At 45.9% G+C, this 18,323-nt stretch overlaps 1 protein-coding gene across 3 annotated transcripts in view; it reads right to left on the reverse strand.

Annotated features, from left to right (window-relative positions):
- Window positions 1–11,381: 11,381 nt before the first annotated feature.
- Window positions 11,382–18,323, reverse strand: part of AFTPH (aftiphilin) — a 49,578-nt gene continuing 42,636 nt past the window's right edge. Inside the window, exons 9-10 of one of the 3 annotated variants that reach the window (XM_068153101.1) lie at window positions 13,044–13,179; window positions 11,382–11,701 (exon numbers count right to left, since the gene is read on the reverse strand). In XM_068153101.1, the coding sequence (XP_068009202.1) occupies window positions 11,654–11,701; window positions 13,044–13,179 (184 nt within the window). In that variant the 3' untranslated portion in view covers window positions 11,382–11,653. Of the gene's footprint in view, window positions 11,702–11,746; window positions 13,180–18,323 lie in introns of those variants that run through there. The other 2 variants (XM_068153100.1, XM_068153102.1) reach the window with 2 other exon arrangements.

The raw sequence follows: 18,323 nt of genomic DNA on the forward strand, positions 1-18,323 counted from the left end.
TGAGCTGCACTTCTGCAGATACAGCAGCAACTGCAGGAGAACCTCTTCCCCTCCTTGAGGGATTTGTTGTGCAAGAGAAGAACAAGGCCTACCTCTGTCTTGACTTCCTCTTTTCCACAGTGCTCCATCCTTCAGGAAAGAGAAGCACACCAGGCTGAAAGCAGAGCAGGAACTCCCTTGTGATCCTGCCAGTGTTCCTTTGGCCACCTCGACCCCTTTGGGTTGCTGAGGAGAATCTGGAGCCTGTTATCAGCTCTGCTTCTTTGTCAGGTGTTTTCTCTTTGTTGTAAACTCCATGACCAAATGTGCTGATGGCAGAACACAGCCAAAGAGTAACAAACACACAAACTGCACAGTGACCTGCAGGGATTAAAGCAAGCCAGGCTGGAGACCAATTGGGAAGATTAAAGAGAAACAGAGCTAAAAAAATAGCTAGGGAGCAAAAAATAAGCACTGCATTAAAAAAAAAAAAGAAAATCAGAGAAGGCAGCAGGCCAAAGACCCTCCCAGGACATAAACCAAAGTCTTTCCCTCCTCCTCATGCTCTAGCTTTACCCTAGTGCTTCTGCTCCAAGGAAGCCAGTGCAGGCTGAGAGAGACCTCAGTGCATCTTTGCTGTATTCTGCCTGTCACATGACTGTCACTGCAGAACCAGCTCAGCCCTCAGAGAGGCAAAGCCAGGCTTCCCCAACACTCTCTTGACTTTTTATTTTTCTGTTTTTTTCTTTTGCTCTTAAAGACTTCTGGAGAGTTCCTCACAGTCACAACTGCCCTGCTAATCTCACGTGTCTCCAGAGTCCACCTTCACTTTACAACACTGCCAGTTCAAGGGAAGCCTACCTGGAGCTAATGGCACTGCTGACACCCAGATGCCAGCAGTATAACTTTCCCAAGAGCAGAAGACCAAGAGGCATGCAAGGCCAAAAAATCCTGTGACTGTGCAGTCTGCACTCCCACTTTGCTTGGGGAGCACACATGCATAACTACAAGTCCAGGCTTCCTCACATGCCTCATGCTGCTTGAGCACACCATAGGTATGCCCCTGCCTGCAGCATCTGGAAACCTTTCTTTAACATTTGGAGGCAGGACTAATTCTTTTGAAGGTGGAAACACCTACTTTGGGGTAGCATAGTCACAGAATGACAGAATGGTTTCAGTTGGAAAAGACCTTTAAGGTCATCGAGTCCACCACTGCACCACTTGGTTTTTCATCTGTTGTCAGTAGTGATGTCACCACCCTGCAAGCTCTCGGGTTGGAGGACCACTGAGCAGTAGCAGAAGTGGATTAGCCATTCAAATGTACAGAGAAAACAACAGAGCACCTGAGAAAGAAGGACTTTTCCCACTAACCAACCTTCCTGCAGCTAACTGGTATCTGCTGCCTTATTACAGGCCTATCCATCTTCCAGACCCCAGAGATGTAGACAGCATCTTCTGCAGCCCTCAGAAGATAAACTTCTCTAACAGCAACACTGGGAAATCTGCACAATCCTCCTTGGCACTGCATGCCATGGCTCCTTCCACTGCCACTTGTAAAGCGGGGCAGTGACATGGTGTTCATGCCTGCAAAACAAGGCTGCTGATCAGAAGTGGTGGGATGAGATCTCGATGCCAGCCAGGCAGACTCCTGCATGCAAGGGCTAGGATTTCCTAATGAAATTTCAGCTGCCATCCTCCCCTCCCACATCCCTGAAACCAAAACACACTTCAGAGGTCAGAACACTCAGGAACAGGCTGACAGCAAGTACTGAACTATCTTCCCCAATGCTGCAGTGGCACTAAGCAGGTCTGGGCTGGGTGACACCTCACCAGTGCCAGTCAGGCTCTAGTCTAAGCCTGCATCAACCCTGCTCTGCTCTGACCATTTTTCCTGGGGGTTCTGTATATTTTCCAGAATATAAATGGCACAACCCAACCCAGTACACAACACAACAGCTTGGCAAAGCCACAATCCAGGTGCAAGCATCTTCTATGACACTGAAGCAAGGTCTGCAAGTCCTGCAGAAATTACTTGGAGCTTCAGGTATTCATTAGCCCTATGTGCAGGACTGCTTCATGCAGAGTGCTGAGAGGTGGCCAAAAGCATCGTGGCCTGGATCAGAGATAGTGTGACCAGCAGGAGCAGCAAAGTGATTAACCCCCTGGACTCAGCACTGTTGAGGCCACACCTTACTTGAGTCTTGGGTTCTGTTTTGGGCCCCTCACTACAAGAAGGACACTGAGGTGGAAGAGCAGGTCCAGAGAAGGGCAACAAAGCTGGTGAAGGGTCCGGAGAACAGGTCTGGTAGGGAGCAGCTGAGGGAACTGGGGTTGGTTAGCCTGGAGAAGAGGCTTTCTACAGCTGCCTGAAAGAGGTTGGAGCAAAGTGGTTGTTTGGTCTCTTCTCCCTACTAGCAATTGGTAAGAGGAGAGACAACAGCCTTAAGTTGCCCCAGGGCAGGTTTAGGTTGGACATTAGAAAAGACTTCATGACTGGAAGGTTCTCCAAGACTGGAACAGGCTCTCCAGGGAGGTGGCTGAATCCCCATCCCGGAGCTGTTTCGAAGAGCCAAAGATGTGGTGCTGAGGGACATGGCTTAGCACCAGCCTTGGTAGAGTTAGAGAATGGTTGGACTCAAAGATCTTAACGGTCTCTTCCACCCAAAAAGATTCCATGATTTTGTTGTACTAATAGCACCTGAAGGGTTGACTCCATCCATCTCATTTTCTTGCAATTTGCTCAACTCAGAGGTTGAACCTGAACTCAACAGGAGAGTTCAACTGGAAAATCCAGATCTCCTTCCTCCATCCACTCTCACTCTCAGTGGAAGGTGGCTCTCTCAAGAAGAGGGACTCCAAGCACAGAAGGCATGGGTGTATTCCACTAGTTTTGTGGGACATGCTGACCTCTGAACTGCCAGCATGGTCCTCCACTGCACTGCATGAATGAAACACTGGCAACAGAAGCCTGTCCCAGCTGCAATGGTCAAACAAGCTGGAAAGGACCAAGCTTCCTACCTCTTTGGTCCTGGACTGGGAGAGAATTGGCTCAGGCTGCCTCCTGAATGAAAGAGCAGCTTTCCTAATGACTGAACTCACACTGCCAGCCTGCTAAGGAGCTGCATTGATTTGAAACCTAAAAGACAGCTGTTTGTCCTCCCTTTCCACTCTGCACTCTCCTTCCTGGCCAAAGGAGGAGGAATGTTGACAGAACAGCTTTCATTTAGGTGGCCAAGGCTAGAAAGAAAGGGAGAAGACACCCCTTCAAAATGGAAAAGGAAGGAAAATTATACACTTAAGAGCACAAAGCAGCCATACAAATGCTCATTTTGCCATTGTCAGAGGGAGGCAGAAAGTGGAGCAACCTCCAATAGTCCCACCAGCTGCAAAACACCTGTCACCAGCTGCATGTTGATTCTTAACTTGCATTAACCAAGTGACAAAAGGCTTTAGTGCTCCTAATGAAAACACACTTCCTGCACTCAATAAAATAACACAGACATGGGAAAAAAAGACAAAACCTTTCTGGTAGCAGCAGTCGTGTGCAAACAGGTTTTGGGTCCAAGTTATTGAGATTTGGACAGAACATCTGATGAGATCTGGGGCTGGAGAGAGAGAGAGGAGAGGAAAAGAAAAGGAGGGTTCCAAGGTTTGTGTGGGGGACACTTCATGCCTGCTTTCAATTTATTTCCAAAACAGCCACACTTTTTCCTTTGTGCTAAGGTTTCCTGTAGTTTAAAGCAAAAACATGATCAGAAGAGAAATGATGGACCCTGAGCCAGCCTCTGCATTTGTGAAAGAGCCTGTTAGATACTTTCTGCTCTGAACTCCTGTGGAAGCTGCTCCCTGATTCTTCTCCAAGACTGCTGTGAGGAGCTGGAAGGCCTTAGAAGACCCAGTGAAACCTATTGCTTGTATTCTGTAAACTCCTTGGACTGGTGAGTATAAGGGAGTAAGAAAACCAGCAGTCCAGCTACTCACAGAGTGCCTGCACACAGCTGCCAGCATTCACTTGCTCTTTCCACGCAGTCTCTTCACACCCTTCTTTTCCCCAGCTGAAAAAGACCTGAAAAAGCAGCTCCAACCACAGGAAAAATCACTTAATACCACAGATCTGCAGACCTGAGTGACAGCCCAAGGGGACACTAGCATAGACACCAGACAGAACCAGTTCTGCCACGAGCACAACATGGCTTTTGCACATCCCACCATACATCAAGCAGCTCCTCCAACTACACAGCTGTGCAGTGACTCTGGAAAAGCAAGCTGGGATAGGCCTGCGGGGCAGGAGCAGGAGGGCTGCCCTTCCTTTCCCTCTATCATTGTGGCCAAGACTTGTTGCTATCCCAAGCACCAAGGTAGATCCTAACTACCATGTTCTTTAGACACTGATACAGACTGCAGTTAACAATTAGAAATATCATCAGGGAGAATCCATTTTGTCTCCTTCTTTTACTCCTAGAATTGGCATCTGCTACAGATAAATTCCTCAGAGACACAAAGTGCCACCACAACTGGCATGGATGGGCTGGGAGGGCTTGCTCTCCCCAAGACCACAGAATCATTTTGGTTGGAATAGCCCTTCAAGATCTTTGAGTCCAACCATTTTCTAACTCTACCAAGTCTGGGGCTAAACCATGTCCCACATCTCTGCCTTTTTTGAACACCTCCAAGGACGAGGATTCAACCACCTCCTGGGGAGGCTCCACCTGGGAGCCTGTTGCAGTCTTTGAGAACCTTGCAGTCAAGAAGTTTCTTCTGATAGCCAGCTATGGTAGTTTTAGGCTGCAGATTTCAAGCAGAAAAGTAGAAAAAGATAAATAAATCACTACTGGGTGTAAGAAGGAAAACAAAAGAGTATTCTAAACAAATTCATTGGATAAATGTCTGGGATAAGAGAAGCTGTATCATAACAATTCTTCACGTTCCCATTCCATTTCTCTTCTGATCTCGTCTGCTTTGCTCTGGGGAGAGATAACGTGCTTTGGCTGGCCTTGGGATAAGTCTAACACATTGCTTTCTCTCAACTCCTTTCTCTTTCTGAGACAGGGAGAGAAATACAGCTTCATCTGCTTCTAACTGAGTTGGTCTGGCTAAAAGTTAATGCTGGGGGGAAGCTTCAACCCACCACACCAGCCTAACCCTTTGTTGGTACAACTTGAGGCCATTTCCACTTGTTACTAGGGAGAAGAGAGTGAGAAGCTGCATAGGTAGGTGCAACTACAGAGCACTCCTTTCAGGGAGTTGTAGAGTGAGGGCTCCAAAATGGAACCCAGGACTAAAGGGGGAAAATCACTTCCCTGGAAGGCTAGGATGCTGGCAGCCTTCTTGTCCACCTGAGCACGCTGCTGCCTCATCTTCAGCTGGCTGTTGACCAGCACCCCCAGGTCTCTGTGGGGCAGCTTTCCAGCTACTCTGCCCCAAGCCTGGAGCAGTTACAGAGTTGTTGTGACCCCAGCACAGGACCCAGCACTTGGGCTTGTTGAATCTCATACAATTGGCCTTGCCCCATCAAAAAAGCCTGTTGGTCTTCCTCTGGAGAGCCTTCCTACCCTCGGAGGAGCAACACTCCCACCCAGCTTAGTGTTGTGTGCAAACTTACTGAGGGTACCCTCACTCCACTCATCCAGATTATTAATAAAGATATTAAAGAGGACTGGCTCCACTCTGAGCCCTGGGCAACACCACTTGTGATTGGCCACCAGCTGGATTTAACTCCATTCACCACCACTTATGAGTCCAAAAGGCTTTACCCTTCTGCAAAGCCAGGCCAGCTGTGACAGAGCTCATGAGGACAGAGCTGAACACCACAGTGGTTTTCAGGGTTTGCACTGCAGCAAGGTTTGCAGGGCTCTCTGTACTATGGCACAAACACAACTACCTGAGGCATGCTGGACAACTTCTTTTCCTATGAGACATCCTCCTGAGTAGCTGGAGGCCAGTCAACAGCTGAAGGTCTGATCCACAAAACTGGCTTTTCTCTCCTTGTGTAAAGCCTTCTGAAGACCAGCTCAGGTTAGACAACATTTCCTGTCACTTATAAGATTCAGGCCATCTTGAAAACCACACCTGGCTTCAGCAAGCTGCCCTCACTGTGGATCTCCACTGTCTGAGGGAAACAAACACCAAGTGTTTTATCACTTACAGAGCAAAGAAACAATTGAGACACATTTCATTGAAAAAGCAGAGACAAAGGCACAGACAGGGCTGTGGAGCTGAAGCTGCCCCTCTGCTTCCCTCCCTCTCCATTTAAAAGCTTCAGTGCTTCAAGCATGAGAGGTGAGGCTCACACAAGGACAGCAGGAAACCTACTTGTATTATGATGGGATTTACTTGCTAGACCTGGTGTTACCCTTGCAAATGCATAGGACTGGCAATGCCTTTATACCAATAAACCCCTAATGACTGAGACAAGGACTGGTCACAGCAGTAGACACAATTGCAGAGGGTAAGCAGCAAATGCTGCTTGGTCACACAAACAGTGAAGACACAGATGAAAGCCCATCAGAGTACCTTTGGGCATAGAGCCTGAGAGGGTCAGCTTCATTTTGAAGTCTGTGTTCAGTTGATTGCATACACAGGTATATGTTTCAAACATACATGTGGTGCTGGGGGACATGGTTTAGCACCAGACTTGGTAAAGTTAGATAATAGTTGGACTTGATCCTAAAAAGCCTTTTCCAACCAAAATAATTCTATAATTCTATGATATAAAATCATGCCCAAAAGCTCATCAAGCACGTGGAAAGCCATGTCAGAAGGATCACTACATTTGCTTAGGCTAACAGTCACAAATATCTACCTCATTTTAAACTGTACTCTCCTGTGGATGAGTCTTTAGTTACAGAATCTCTTTTGTTTTCCAAAGGGCCACAGATTAAATTTTTTTAAATGTCCATGAGAAGCATTTTTTTCACCCCCTCACATTCTACAAGCAGTCCAAAGCTTTGTTTAATGCACACAATCCAATTCCTCTGTGCAGCACAATGTTAGGAACCTCTGCAGTCATAGGCCCTAATATTAGGTGAGTACAATCCTAACAGAACCACTGGGTCTGCAGAGGGAGACTGGAAGCCTCCAAACTAGGAACATACTTCTCTCTGGTGACCATATAGTGAATCCAGATGTATGACAGTGAGCACTCCCCTATGCCTCTGAGATGTGTGTGATGCCTCTGTCAGCTGAGTCCTTCTCAGCTGTCACTGACAAACCAAAAAGAGGAGCACAGTGTTTCCAATAGAGCTTTACGAGGCAAGGGTAACAAGAGACACCACAGGTTTAACAACAGTAGGTAACAATGGGTATTACAGGTTTAACAACAGGTTGACAAGATGCAAACAAGAGCTCCAGCAGTTTCTGGTGCTTAGCACAGGCACCTGGCCCCTGGTGTTGCAGGGCCCTGACTGTATATCAAATGAACAAAGCTCCTATCTGCTTCAACTGCCTCCTGGAGAATTAGCATTTCTGTACATCCCAATGAGGCTCCTCATGCTGGGCACCAAATGACAGCATTGCACAAGTGACCTCCTACAAAAAAAGCTGCTACGGCCAGCTGCTTCAAGCCAGGAGAGCATCACACTTCACTGTGCCTGCTCCATGGCTTCCACATAAGGCCATCCTTTCTCTTCAGCCATATGAAAAAGGGGCCCTGCAGAGAATAGTTTCACTGTGCTGGGCTGATTAAAGAATAAATCTGCAGAGGGCATGAGGTGAGGATTGGGTAAAGGCAGGATGATGTGTAAGTAACGACTGTCACTTTGCAGAAGCACCACAGGGCTGAAGCTGCAGTTCCAAATCACAGCAGTGGAGCTTAGCTTTTGAGAATGGGATTTTACACTTCCAGCCTGGCTTTACAGTGTACCTCTTCATGGAAAAATAGTTTTGGAAGAAAGGTCCTCTAACAACTGGACTTGTCTCAATGCTAAAACAGGCACCAGCAGCTGCATCTAACCCCCCTGTGCCTGCAGTGCAGCTCTCCACCAAAAATAACTGACGGCAGGTTGCTGTCACACTGGCAACTTATGCCCACCCGGTGGGTCTGACATGTTCTATCGGCAGCACAGTAACACAGAGGCTCATTTCCAGGTTTTGGAGACAAGCAGCCAGTGGACACAGTGTGTGTGCCTGTAATCCATCCCAGGCTTTCTCTCCTCTCCAAATGCCCCTGCTCCTCATGCTTGTATCCCACTTTCTCCACCACCTGCTCTTCCTGTAGCTATCCCAGCTGCTTACACTCCAAGTCCTGCTTCACTTTCCCCTTTCCCCTATTCAGACCTTCCCCTCAATGTTTCCTTCCAGCTCCTCCTTACTCTCTTTTTTAGCCCTCTGAATATGAATGTGTTGTTTCTTCCTGGATCCTTTCAACCCAAATGAGTCTATGAAAAAACCCTTTAAGATCATAGAGTCTAACTCTATGATCTAACTCAACCAAGGTTGCTTGCTAAACCATGCTTCTCAGCACCACATCTCTGCCTCTTTTGACCTCCAAGGATTCAAGGTCCCAGGTTCACCTAAGGGAGCAGACCAGGCTGCACACTGCCTGCAGTGGCAGTACTCTTCAGCACAGAGACCAGATTAGAAAACAAACTCTTCTGCTTTTGTAGTAGACACTCCAAGCAGGTGCTCTGCAATTACCTGCTTTTATAAGCGAGATTCAGCTGTATTTTGCAACTATCCTGTATTTTGAGATCACTCTGAAATTCTAAACATCATTTCCCCCTGGACAGGCTCCTGTGTGATTACTCTAGGTGATCCTGCTCCAGCAGAGGGGTTGGACTAGCTGGTCTCCAGAGGTCCTTTCCAAACCTTGTGCGTCCATGATTCTGAAAGTATGACTAGAAGAGGATAAAGAATGTGCCCCTCCCTATTATGCACAGGTGCAGAACCAGCACCAAAGAGTTGTAAGCAGTTTGGCCAAGGCTGATCCACTGCATCCTATACAGACTCTCTGATATCCAGTCCAAATGCAGAAGTGCTGCAGCCCAGCAACAGTACTTTCCAGATGCTGATTTCATCAGCAGGTAAAATCCTGTGCAGTTTAGTGTGCTGAAGGGTTAACTTGAATACGTGCTGATGGTGTCTGAGGGCACCTGTGTGTGCTGTTTGCAAGCTTTATTTCTGGCATCTCAGAATGAATCTGTCAAGCTAATGACACTCTGAGAAGTTCTCAACGTGGGAAATACCGGCCTGCTAACACCTGCAGCAGGTGGTAATGCTCTCAGTAAGTCAGCACAGAACCACGGAGCCTCACAGTGCAGCCTTTTCGATAATGCAAGCAGAGTCCAGCTCTTCCGAGCAGTCATTCAGGGCCCTGCAGCTCGCTTCACAGTGGGAGCTTTGGACTTTGCCTCATGGCTGTGTTCCAATTCAGGCAGTTGCATCTGAACCCCGTGTCCTCTGCTGCTTCTGTTGGCCGGGCACACAAGCACCTCACTGCTCAGTGACAGTGGTGGGTAACACATGGTGACATGCCTGGTGATGACGTGCAGCAACACGTATGTGCAGAAAGCATCGGTCTCCAGCCTGCTCAGAAGCCTGCCAGCAAGATGAAACCAGGTAAGGCACAGCGTGGAAATGCAGACAGCATGAAAGGACAACCCTGAGGCTGCTTGATCTGCCAGGCAAAACTTTCTGCATATGAACAAAGCTTCTTGTAGAAGGCAGGAGGAAAGAGGCTGAGCAGCCTGTGTCACAAGAGACAGAGAAAGGGGCTTAAGCTAGGAGAGGAAAACAAAGGTAATGTTTTAAAGCCAAGCAGCACCCACCTCAGAAGCCTGGATTTAGATGGAAGATTTATGACTTTCAGCAGTGTGAAGTTCTGGGGGATTCAATTTTTTAAATAATTTTGTTTTGGTGGTAGAAAGGACCCAAGAATCCTGTAAACACACTCTGGTTAGTACCTGGTTTCACAAAGTTTCACACTGGGACATCAGTCACAAGAGAAATCTCCTTTTCTCCCTGACATTTCTCCTCCCTCCCCCATTTACAGCAGGCCACCAGTACTGCACTTGGGAGACTGGAAGACAAATGGGCAGCTGCCTCTAGAGGCAATTGTGAGGAGACTAAAGATCAACTTGCAGCTGGCACTTCCACCCCCACCTCTCCTTAATACTTCAGGCCACTGGCTGTCAGACAAGGATCATGAGTCAGCTCCTAAACATATTCTCCTTGAAACAATAGCTATAGCTCTCTGCTGCAGCTCTACCACGGTGGCTTTAAGGGACACACCACAGTGGGGAAAACAAAAGGGCTGATTTTAACCTGCAGCAGCCCCACACCAGAACAGAACAATGTAATCAGCATGCTCTAACCAATACTGTGCTAAACCTGTGAGATTAGCAAAGCTAATTTAGCCACGTAACAGGCATGAAGTCAGTACCCCAATGAAAAACCTGCAGAAGCAGCAGAAGTGGGTTTGGGGCTACAGGGTAAAGCTGATGGCTTTTGCATAAAACCTTTTCAGCTCCCACAGGGTGCAGTTTGGTACCACAGCACTGGACTCTGCAGTACTAATTAGAAGGCAAAGGAGACAATGTAGCCTCCACAAATTTACATTATGACAACCACAGAAGCTGCTCTCTCAATCCTGCATAGCCCCCACACACTGAAATTCCTGTGTTCACAGAACTGGGGAATACAGAACTCATCTCTTGAGGACATTTCAAGATGGAAGAAATTTCCTTTTGCAAGGACAACATTTCAGCTAACCAGCTAGTGACAAACTTGAAAGTGTAACTTTTCTGAGCCAAGCACTTTCAGACAAAGAATTCAATGAAGAATTGGGGTTGTTTAGTCTGGAGAAGAGGCTGAGGGGAGACCTCACTCTCTACAACTGTCTGAAAGGAAGTTGGAGCCAGGTGGGGGTTGATCTCTTCTCCCTAGTAACAAGTGATAGGATGAGAGGAAATGGCTTCAAGTTGCATCAGAGGAGTTAGGTTGGATATTAGAAGAAACTTGACAGAAAGGGTTCTCAAAGACTGGAACAGGCCCCCCAGGGAGGTGGTTGAATCCCCATTCCCAGAGGTGTTTCAAAGAGACAAAGATGTGGTACTGAGGGACTTGGTTTAGCACCAGAGTTGGAAGAGTTAGTAAATGGTTGGGCTCAATGATCTTAAAGGTCTTTTCCAACCAAAACAAGTCTATGATTCAGTGAAAATGAAGTGGAGATTTCTCAGAACTAGATGCTAACTGATGGTGGTGATGGCTGTGTGCATAGTAAAGGTTAAATAAGGGACAGTCTATGCCCATGCTGAGCACCCTCGAGAAATATCAGCACCCAGAGCATGCTTTGTCTGCAGACAGTTCACTGATACCCTCCTGAAGAGCTACAGTGCACACTAACATGTTATACAACTTAAGCAAATGCTAGGTTTACATTTTTATTTCCAGCTAAGAAATAAGCAGAAGCAGCTGTCCCTCCTCTCCTCACCTCACCATTTATCTTTCTTGCAACTGAGTATTGTTGATGACTTTGAAGATGTCTATAACCCAAAATACTGATGCTTCTTGAGCCCCATCGCCCTATGAGCCAGACAGCAAGCTGGAGATAAAGAAAACTACATCACAGCACGTTGAAAGAGGCAGGACAATTCCAGAAGAGTCTGCTGCTCCTTCTTCAGGACCCTGACAAGTTTGTTTTGTGGGACTGAGCAACACAGATTAGAAGGTTCTGCTGCTAAGGCAGGGCATGGATTTTACAGCGGATGGCCATGTGAAGAATGTTCTGTAGAGAAAGACCACAAGATAGCAGACTGTATGCATATGTATCTTTTAAATTATTTTATTTTGTGTAAGCTAAAAGGAAATTTACACACTTAAATCTCAAAAGACCTTGGGCATGCACATTGACCTTTTTCAGAGGTTCTTCTACATAGCTCTCTTTTTTCCATAGGAATTTCCCCAGACATTTACAACCCATAGTTTTTTACTGTATATACAGCCTAAAACCATAGCAATTTATGATTATGTCATTTTACACTGTGCAAAAAAAAAATCAAACAGAAATAGTGGTACAACAGAACATTAAAAACAAAATCCAACAGGTAAATTTCATTGTAAAACATTCATACAGTTTTGGTCCTTCTTTTCCAAATCAAACTGATTAAAAGCAGACAACCTCCTAATGACCCCCAAGAAAAAAAAAGTAATAATAAATTAAAACCAAAACAAAATCAAGTGTTTTGACAGTGACCCACAGCTGGAACAAGAAGCTACTGGCAGCAGACCTTTCAAAAGGCTATATGTAGTGACAGAGCCATACCGTCCAAGTTTAAGACCGTAAAAACTGATCAGCCAAACAAATCAAACAGGGGGGAAGAGAAAAGGAGAGAGAAAAAAAAAAACACACCACACTTTAAGCTCCTTAAAACACAAAAGAAATTGTTGGGTTTTAAAGAAACAGTAACTGCAAACCCATAAAGGGACAATGGAAAACTTGTGTTGCTGTTTGCTTTTGTTTTTCCCCCCCAGCAATAAATGTTGTTAATATATGCAGGAGGGAAAAAGAGAGATGCTCAGCGCAAGCTGAAAACCTTTAGGAGGGGGGGAGCTTTATAGACTGTGAAGTTTTCCATGATGTGTTTTCTAGGATTATTATTTTTACTTTAAATTTTTGTTTGCTTGGGGTTTTTTTTGGTTTGTTTTTCTTTTTTTATTAAGCTTTTCAAGTTTTGTAAGAAGGACACCACCAGTGTATTTCACAAAGACAGAAATGCATACACCCCGGCACAAAGAGGAAAACAAAAAGAATAGAATAGCTCTTCAGAAAGATTTGCCCCCCAATTATTTACATTTTTATTTTTCCCCCTCCCCTCTAATATAAATTTAGGACTCCAGTATGTAAATAAATATACAGGACTATGTATACCTTTCTAGTGCTGCTTACCAACAAATCATCTGAAATGGTTCTCTTTAAATTTGAGCAGGATTGCTTTTTTTTTTTTTTTAAGACCCACCGAGGGAAGAAAAGGAAAAAAAAAAAGTTGAAAAGCCAAAAGAAAAGAGGGAAAAAAAAAAAGAAAAAGGAATTGATAAAAAAAGGTCCAATTCACATCACTTTAGTCTACCTTTTCTTGGCAGCTTGTTGAAGGTGTTAATGTGGCTGGGAACATCAACACCTTGGCATGCATGAAAGTTAAGTCAGGAAGGCTAGAAATCACCTTGGTAGCTTCTTCACTAAGATGTTCTTCCTTTTTAGGCTTCCTGTTGAGAAGAAAAGAACAAAGTGCATTAATCCAGCAGCTGATATCCTTTGGATCACTGAAAGAACCACTGATTGAAGCAAGGTTCTGTCAGTTTGTCTCCCACTGATAGGCACTTCTGTAAGCTACTGGAAGTTACCTCATGGTATAATACCTACCTGCTAATGAAATGTTAACTAAAAGTCAGCAAAATGTTCCTGTATATTGTTGCAATAAGGGAAAAAAAGAAAGATCTCTTATTCAGAAGCTATGGGTTTTTTGGTAGGTTCCACTGCAAAGAGACTCACTTGAAGAAACAACCATGCCCATATTCTAGGCTTATGAGAAGGGAATTTCCTGGGTGATTTACTCTGATTTACTCTAGGTGACCCTGCTCTAGCACAGGAGTTGCACAGACCTTCAGGGGTTTCTTTAGCAGAACCCTCACCACTCTGCAGTTTAGTGAAACATCACTTTTAAACTACCTAAATACAATACAATCATTCAAAATTAAGTGGAAAAAAAAAACTTGAAAAGAAATTCAGAAGTTGGTAACTTACTTCTTAACACTTTTAAAATAAAGAGATACTTATGCCGGTTTTCCAGCACCATCATTCTCAGATCGTACACGCGTCATGGACATGGACCTGATGGAGAGGGTCCAGAGGAGGGCCACAAGAAGGATCTGCTATGATGACAGGCTAAAGGAGCTGGGGGTGTTCAGCCTGAAGAAGAGGAGGCTCTGGGGAGAACTGATAGCAGCCTTCCAGTACCTGAAGGGGGCCTACAAGAATCACAGAATGGTAAGGGTTGGAACGGACCTCAAGAATCGTCTAGTTCCAACCCCTCGGCCACGGGCAGGGACCCTCACACTAGATCAGGTTGCCCAGAGCCACATCCAGCCTGGCCTTAAAAACCTCCAAGAAGGATGGGGAGAGTCTGTTTACAAAGACCTGCAGTGACAGGACAACTGGCAATGGCTTTACGCTGGAGAAGAGTGGATTTAGTTTGGATGTTAGGAACAGGTTCTTTACTATAAGGGTAGTGGAACACTGGAATGGGTTGCAGAGGGAGGTGGGTTGAGGCCCCTTCCCTGGAGATATTCTAAGGTGAGGCTCAGTGAGGCCCTGGGCAACCTGATCTAGCTTGGGGAGACCCAGGTGACTGCAGGTAGGTCAGACTGGATGACCTTTGGAGGTCCCTTCTGGCCTGGACTATTCTATGATTAGACCTTTTGCTGCTGCTGAGCCCTGGGAAGGGAGGGTAAAGAGGTTGTGGATCACCATGTAGAGTGGTATCTCTCAACTTCTAGCTACTTGCTTTGAGGTGCAACAGCACAGCCCACCAGAGCGACCAGCACAGCAGTTTGGGAATCACTGTGTTCACCTTCTGCAGTGTTCAGTACAGTCACTGAATGCAAGTGAATCAAGAGCTCTGGATCCCATCTTGGTTCTCGCTACTATGCAAAAACCTCAGATTTCCTCAGCCTGGCTCAGACTGCTACAGAAGACACCCTCAAGATATTCCATGCCAAACATCCAGACTTTACAGTCATCTGGCTTACCTGATACATGCTGCCTATTATTAGAAATAGGCAGTTTTCCATCAATCATTATTCCAGTTCCCAAGAGGCACCTACTATACCCTGTACCCACTCCAGAAGTGCTAGCTAAATAAGCTGCCTCATCTTGGGGGCAAAAAGATGAGACAAAAGGCTTGAACCAAATAAACTGCCTTTTCCTAAACACTTCAGAAATTTCCTTCCTGTATCTTGTTTCGTAATAAGCTTTCAATCAAGCCCATGAGATGGCAATGCCCACTCTTGATTAGGAGGCAGCATGTACTTCTACTTACTTTTGTCACCACCTATCCTGGTCCCTGCTCACGGAAGAGGAAATTGGAACTAAGTGATCTTTAAGGTCCCTTCCAATCCAAACCACTCTATGAGTCTATCAGGATTGTTTCCTGAGCTGATCAGGGGAAAGCAAGAGGGGCTACACATTTGCTTCAGCAGCAGCATCACAGCTTCTTACAGGAGAGGAAAAAAGAGGAAGAGTCACACTCATCCTTGACATAGCTGATCATTGTGTTGACACTGGCCTATCACTTTCATTTGCTACTTGAAATCTACACTTGATAAAAGATCTCCAGATGAGGCAGTCTAGATACTAAATCTGACTTTCCTTCACTAGGAGAGCAGTATTTTCTTTTCTCTGCTGCAGTGGAATTTCATGAGCCACTGCCTAGGCAGATTACCAAATTCTAGAGGATAAACAAAGCTGTGTGTTGGATTTACTGAAGGAAGCAGCAGAGAGCCAATACGTGCCGCCTCTAACAACTTCACTCAGCTCTGCTTGCACTTGAAGGACTATCTTCAAGCTGTTGAAATGTGGTTGTCACCCACCACTGTCTTATCAGTACCTGGTGCCACTATTAGTAATCACTTACCACAAGCCTCTTAAAAGTACAAAACTCCTGGTGAACGAGGACTTAGAGCTAACAAAGGAGCGTTTGACAGAGGAAGCCAAAAGAAGAGGGCTGACTCAGAGACATGCATTAAAAGGAGTTCCTGTAATTGTTAATCAGGCACCGAGATGGAGCTCACACACTCCTTGCTATTTATATGCCTCTTCCTCCTCTGCTCAGCTGTAGCATGTTCAGAAATGGCACTGCTGGGTCCCAGAGGCAGCACTGTGTTTGATTTGATGGTCATATGCAGGACCTCTATTACAGCTCTTTATCACTGCCCTTGCTGTACTAGCTGGGCTCTGCAGCTTCACCGTGGGACATGCACACCAGTGAGCACAGTCAGCTGTGACTCTCACCCAGTTACTGGATGCTCCCCTCCCAGCTGGAGATACTGCCCTTTGCAATACAATCATGGAATCATTCTGGTTGGAAAAGACCTTTAAATCATTGAGTCCAACCATGCTGAGTCCACCATGTCTGAGGTCCTCAGCCCTTCTCTAGAGCCTCACAGAGAGAATCATAGAATCATTTTGGGCCTAAAAGACCATTAAGATGATTGAGCCCAACCATTCTCTAACTGTACCAAGGCTACAGCTAAGCCAGCACCACATCTCTGCCTCTTTTAGACAGCTCCAGGGATGTGGATTCAACCACGTCCCTGGGGAAGCCTGTTTCAGTCCTTGAGAAACCATTCAAGGGAAAAGATTATTTCCAATATCCAACCTAAATCTCCCATGGTGCAACTTGAGGCCATTCCTTCTCATCCTGTATCATTTGTTACTAGGCAGAAGAGACTGGTGCCCACCTGGCTGCAATCTCCCCTCAGAAAGCTGTAGAGAGTGAAAAGGTCTCCCATCAGCCTCCTTTTCACCAGTCTAAGCTACCCAATTCCCTCATCCATTCCTCACCAGACCTGTTCTCCAGACCCTTCAGCATCTTCCTTGCCCTTCTCTGGACATGCTCCAACACCTCAGGGCCCTGAAACTGAAACCAGGACTTAAGGGGGGCCCTCACCAGTGCTGAGTTCATGGGCACCATCACTTCCCTGGTCCTGCTGGCCACACTGTTTCCAATACAGGCCAGGATGTTGGCTGCCTTGACCAGCTGGGCACACACTGCCTCATCTTCAGCCATCTGTCAATCAACACTCCCACATCTTTCTCTGCGAAGCAGCTTTCCAGACACTCTGCCTGGAGTAGAGATTGTGACCTGAGTTCAGGACCCAGCACTTGGCCTTGTTAAATCTCATACAATAAGCCTCAGCCATTGATCCAGCCTGTCCAGCTCCCTGTGTAGAACCTTCCTACCCTCAAGCTGATTTACTTATCAGTGAGCAATGCTGTCCAGAATAGGGGAAAAACTTTTTGACATCTGGATAAAGAGCTTTAGCAGTGCAAGTAGGAGCTTTCAAGTGCACTGTGAGAGCACTGGAAAAAAGTTAAATGGATGTGTTTCTGTGTGACCTGCTCTAGGTGATCCTACTCAGGCAGGGGAATTGGACAAGATGATCTTTTGAGGTCTCTTCCAACCTCTAACATTCTGGGGCTCTCCTATCAAAACCTGATACAATAAAATGAAGGTCAAGATGCATGTAAGCGAAGCAGACTTGTCTGTTCCTCTGGAAAGGAAAAACAAGCCATCTTAAAACAAGCTAGCAGGTACAAGTCTGTAAGTGGGGATGAAATAATGCATAAAGATACATTTGGGGTTTGCATACCCAGTGCTGCGAATTAGTGGTTACTTTTAAACTACATTTGAACTATATTGCAGAAATACTTCAAATGTAGTTAGAGAAAGTCAAACTCCCCATTTGTGTCTCTTCAGAAAGAGTATAGGCACTCCATGAATAGCAAAATAGGCCAGACAGAAAAATCAGCATTGAAGTGTGGAGTTCCCTCTACTGGTTCTTCCTTGAAATTTCATGGCTTGTTGATCTTTTATTTTACTCAGTGCTCACTTGTAACATCTTCACTGCAGGAAAGCCTGCATGCTAGTCTTCTCAATGAAAGAACAGGGCTTAAAAGAGCTCTTGAAAACCATGGGCTTAGTCATTTTAAGGAAGCCAGCTGTCTTCCACCATTACAAATCAGTATGTTTGCCACAACTCCTCAGCTGTGACCCCCTCTACCTGCCACACAAAAGCATCCAGTACTGAATATAGCCTAAAGCTCACTTAGAAGTGAGGATGTGTAATTGGCATGAACTCATCACAGAATCGTTGCAGACAGAAAAGACCTCCAAGATCATCCAGTCCAACCGTCAACCAAAGCTATGGCCAGTATTTGACACTGTCCACACGACATCCTGGTCTCTACTTTGGAAGGACATGGATTTGATGGATGGAGCACTTAGTAGGTAAGGAATTGGCTAGATGGCCACTCTCAAAGAGTTGCAATCAAAATCCACGTGGAGACCAGTGATAACTGGCATCCTTCAGGGATTGGTACTGGGATCAGTGCTGTTTAGCACCTTTGTCATGACATGGGCAGTGGGACTGAGGGCACTCTCAGCATGCCTGCCTAACATACCAAGCTGTGTGGTGCAGTTGACACTACAATCCAGAGGGACTTTGACAGGCTGGAAAGGTGGGCCCATGACAACCTCAAAGTTCAACAAGGCAAAGTGCAAGGTCCTGCACCTAGGTTGGGTGATCCCAAGCATAAATCCAGGCTGGGTGATGAGTAGATTGAGAGCAGC

Source organism: Melanerpes formicivorus, unplaced genomic scaffold, assembly GCF_026170545.1.
Source record: "Melanerpes formicivorus ecotype bairdi unplaced genomic scaffold, bMelFor1.0.p_v2 SCAF_25, whole genome shotgun sequence".
NCBI classification, from domain to species: domain Eukaryota; kingdom Metazoa; phylum Chordata; class Aves; order Piciformes; family Picidae; genus Melanerpes; species Melanerpes formicivorus.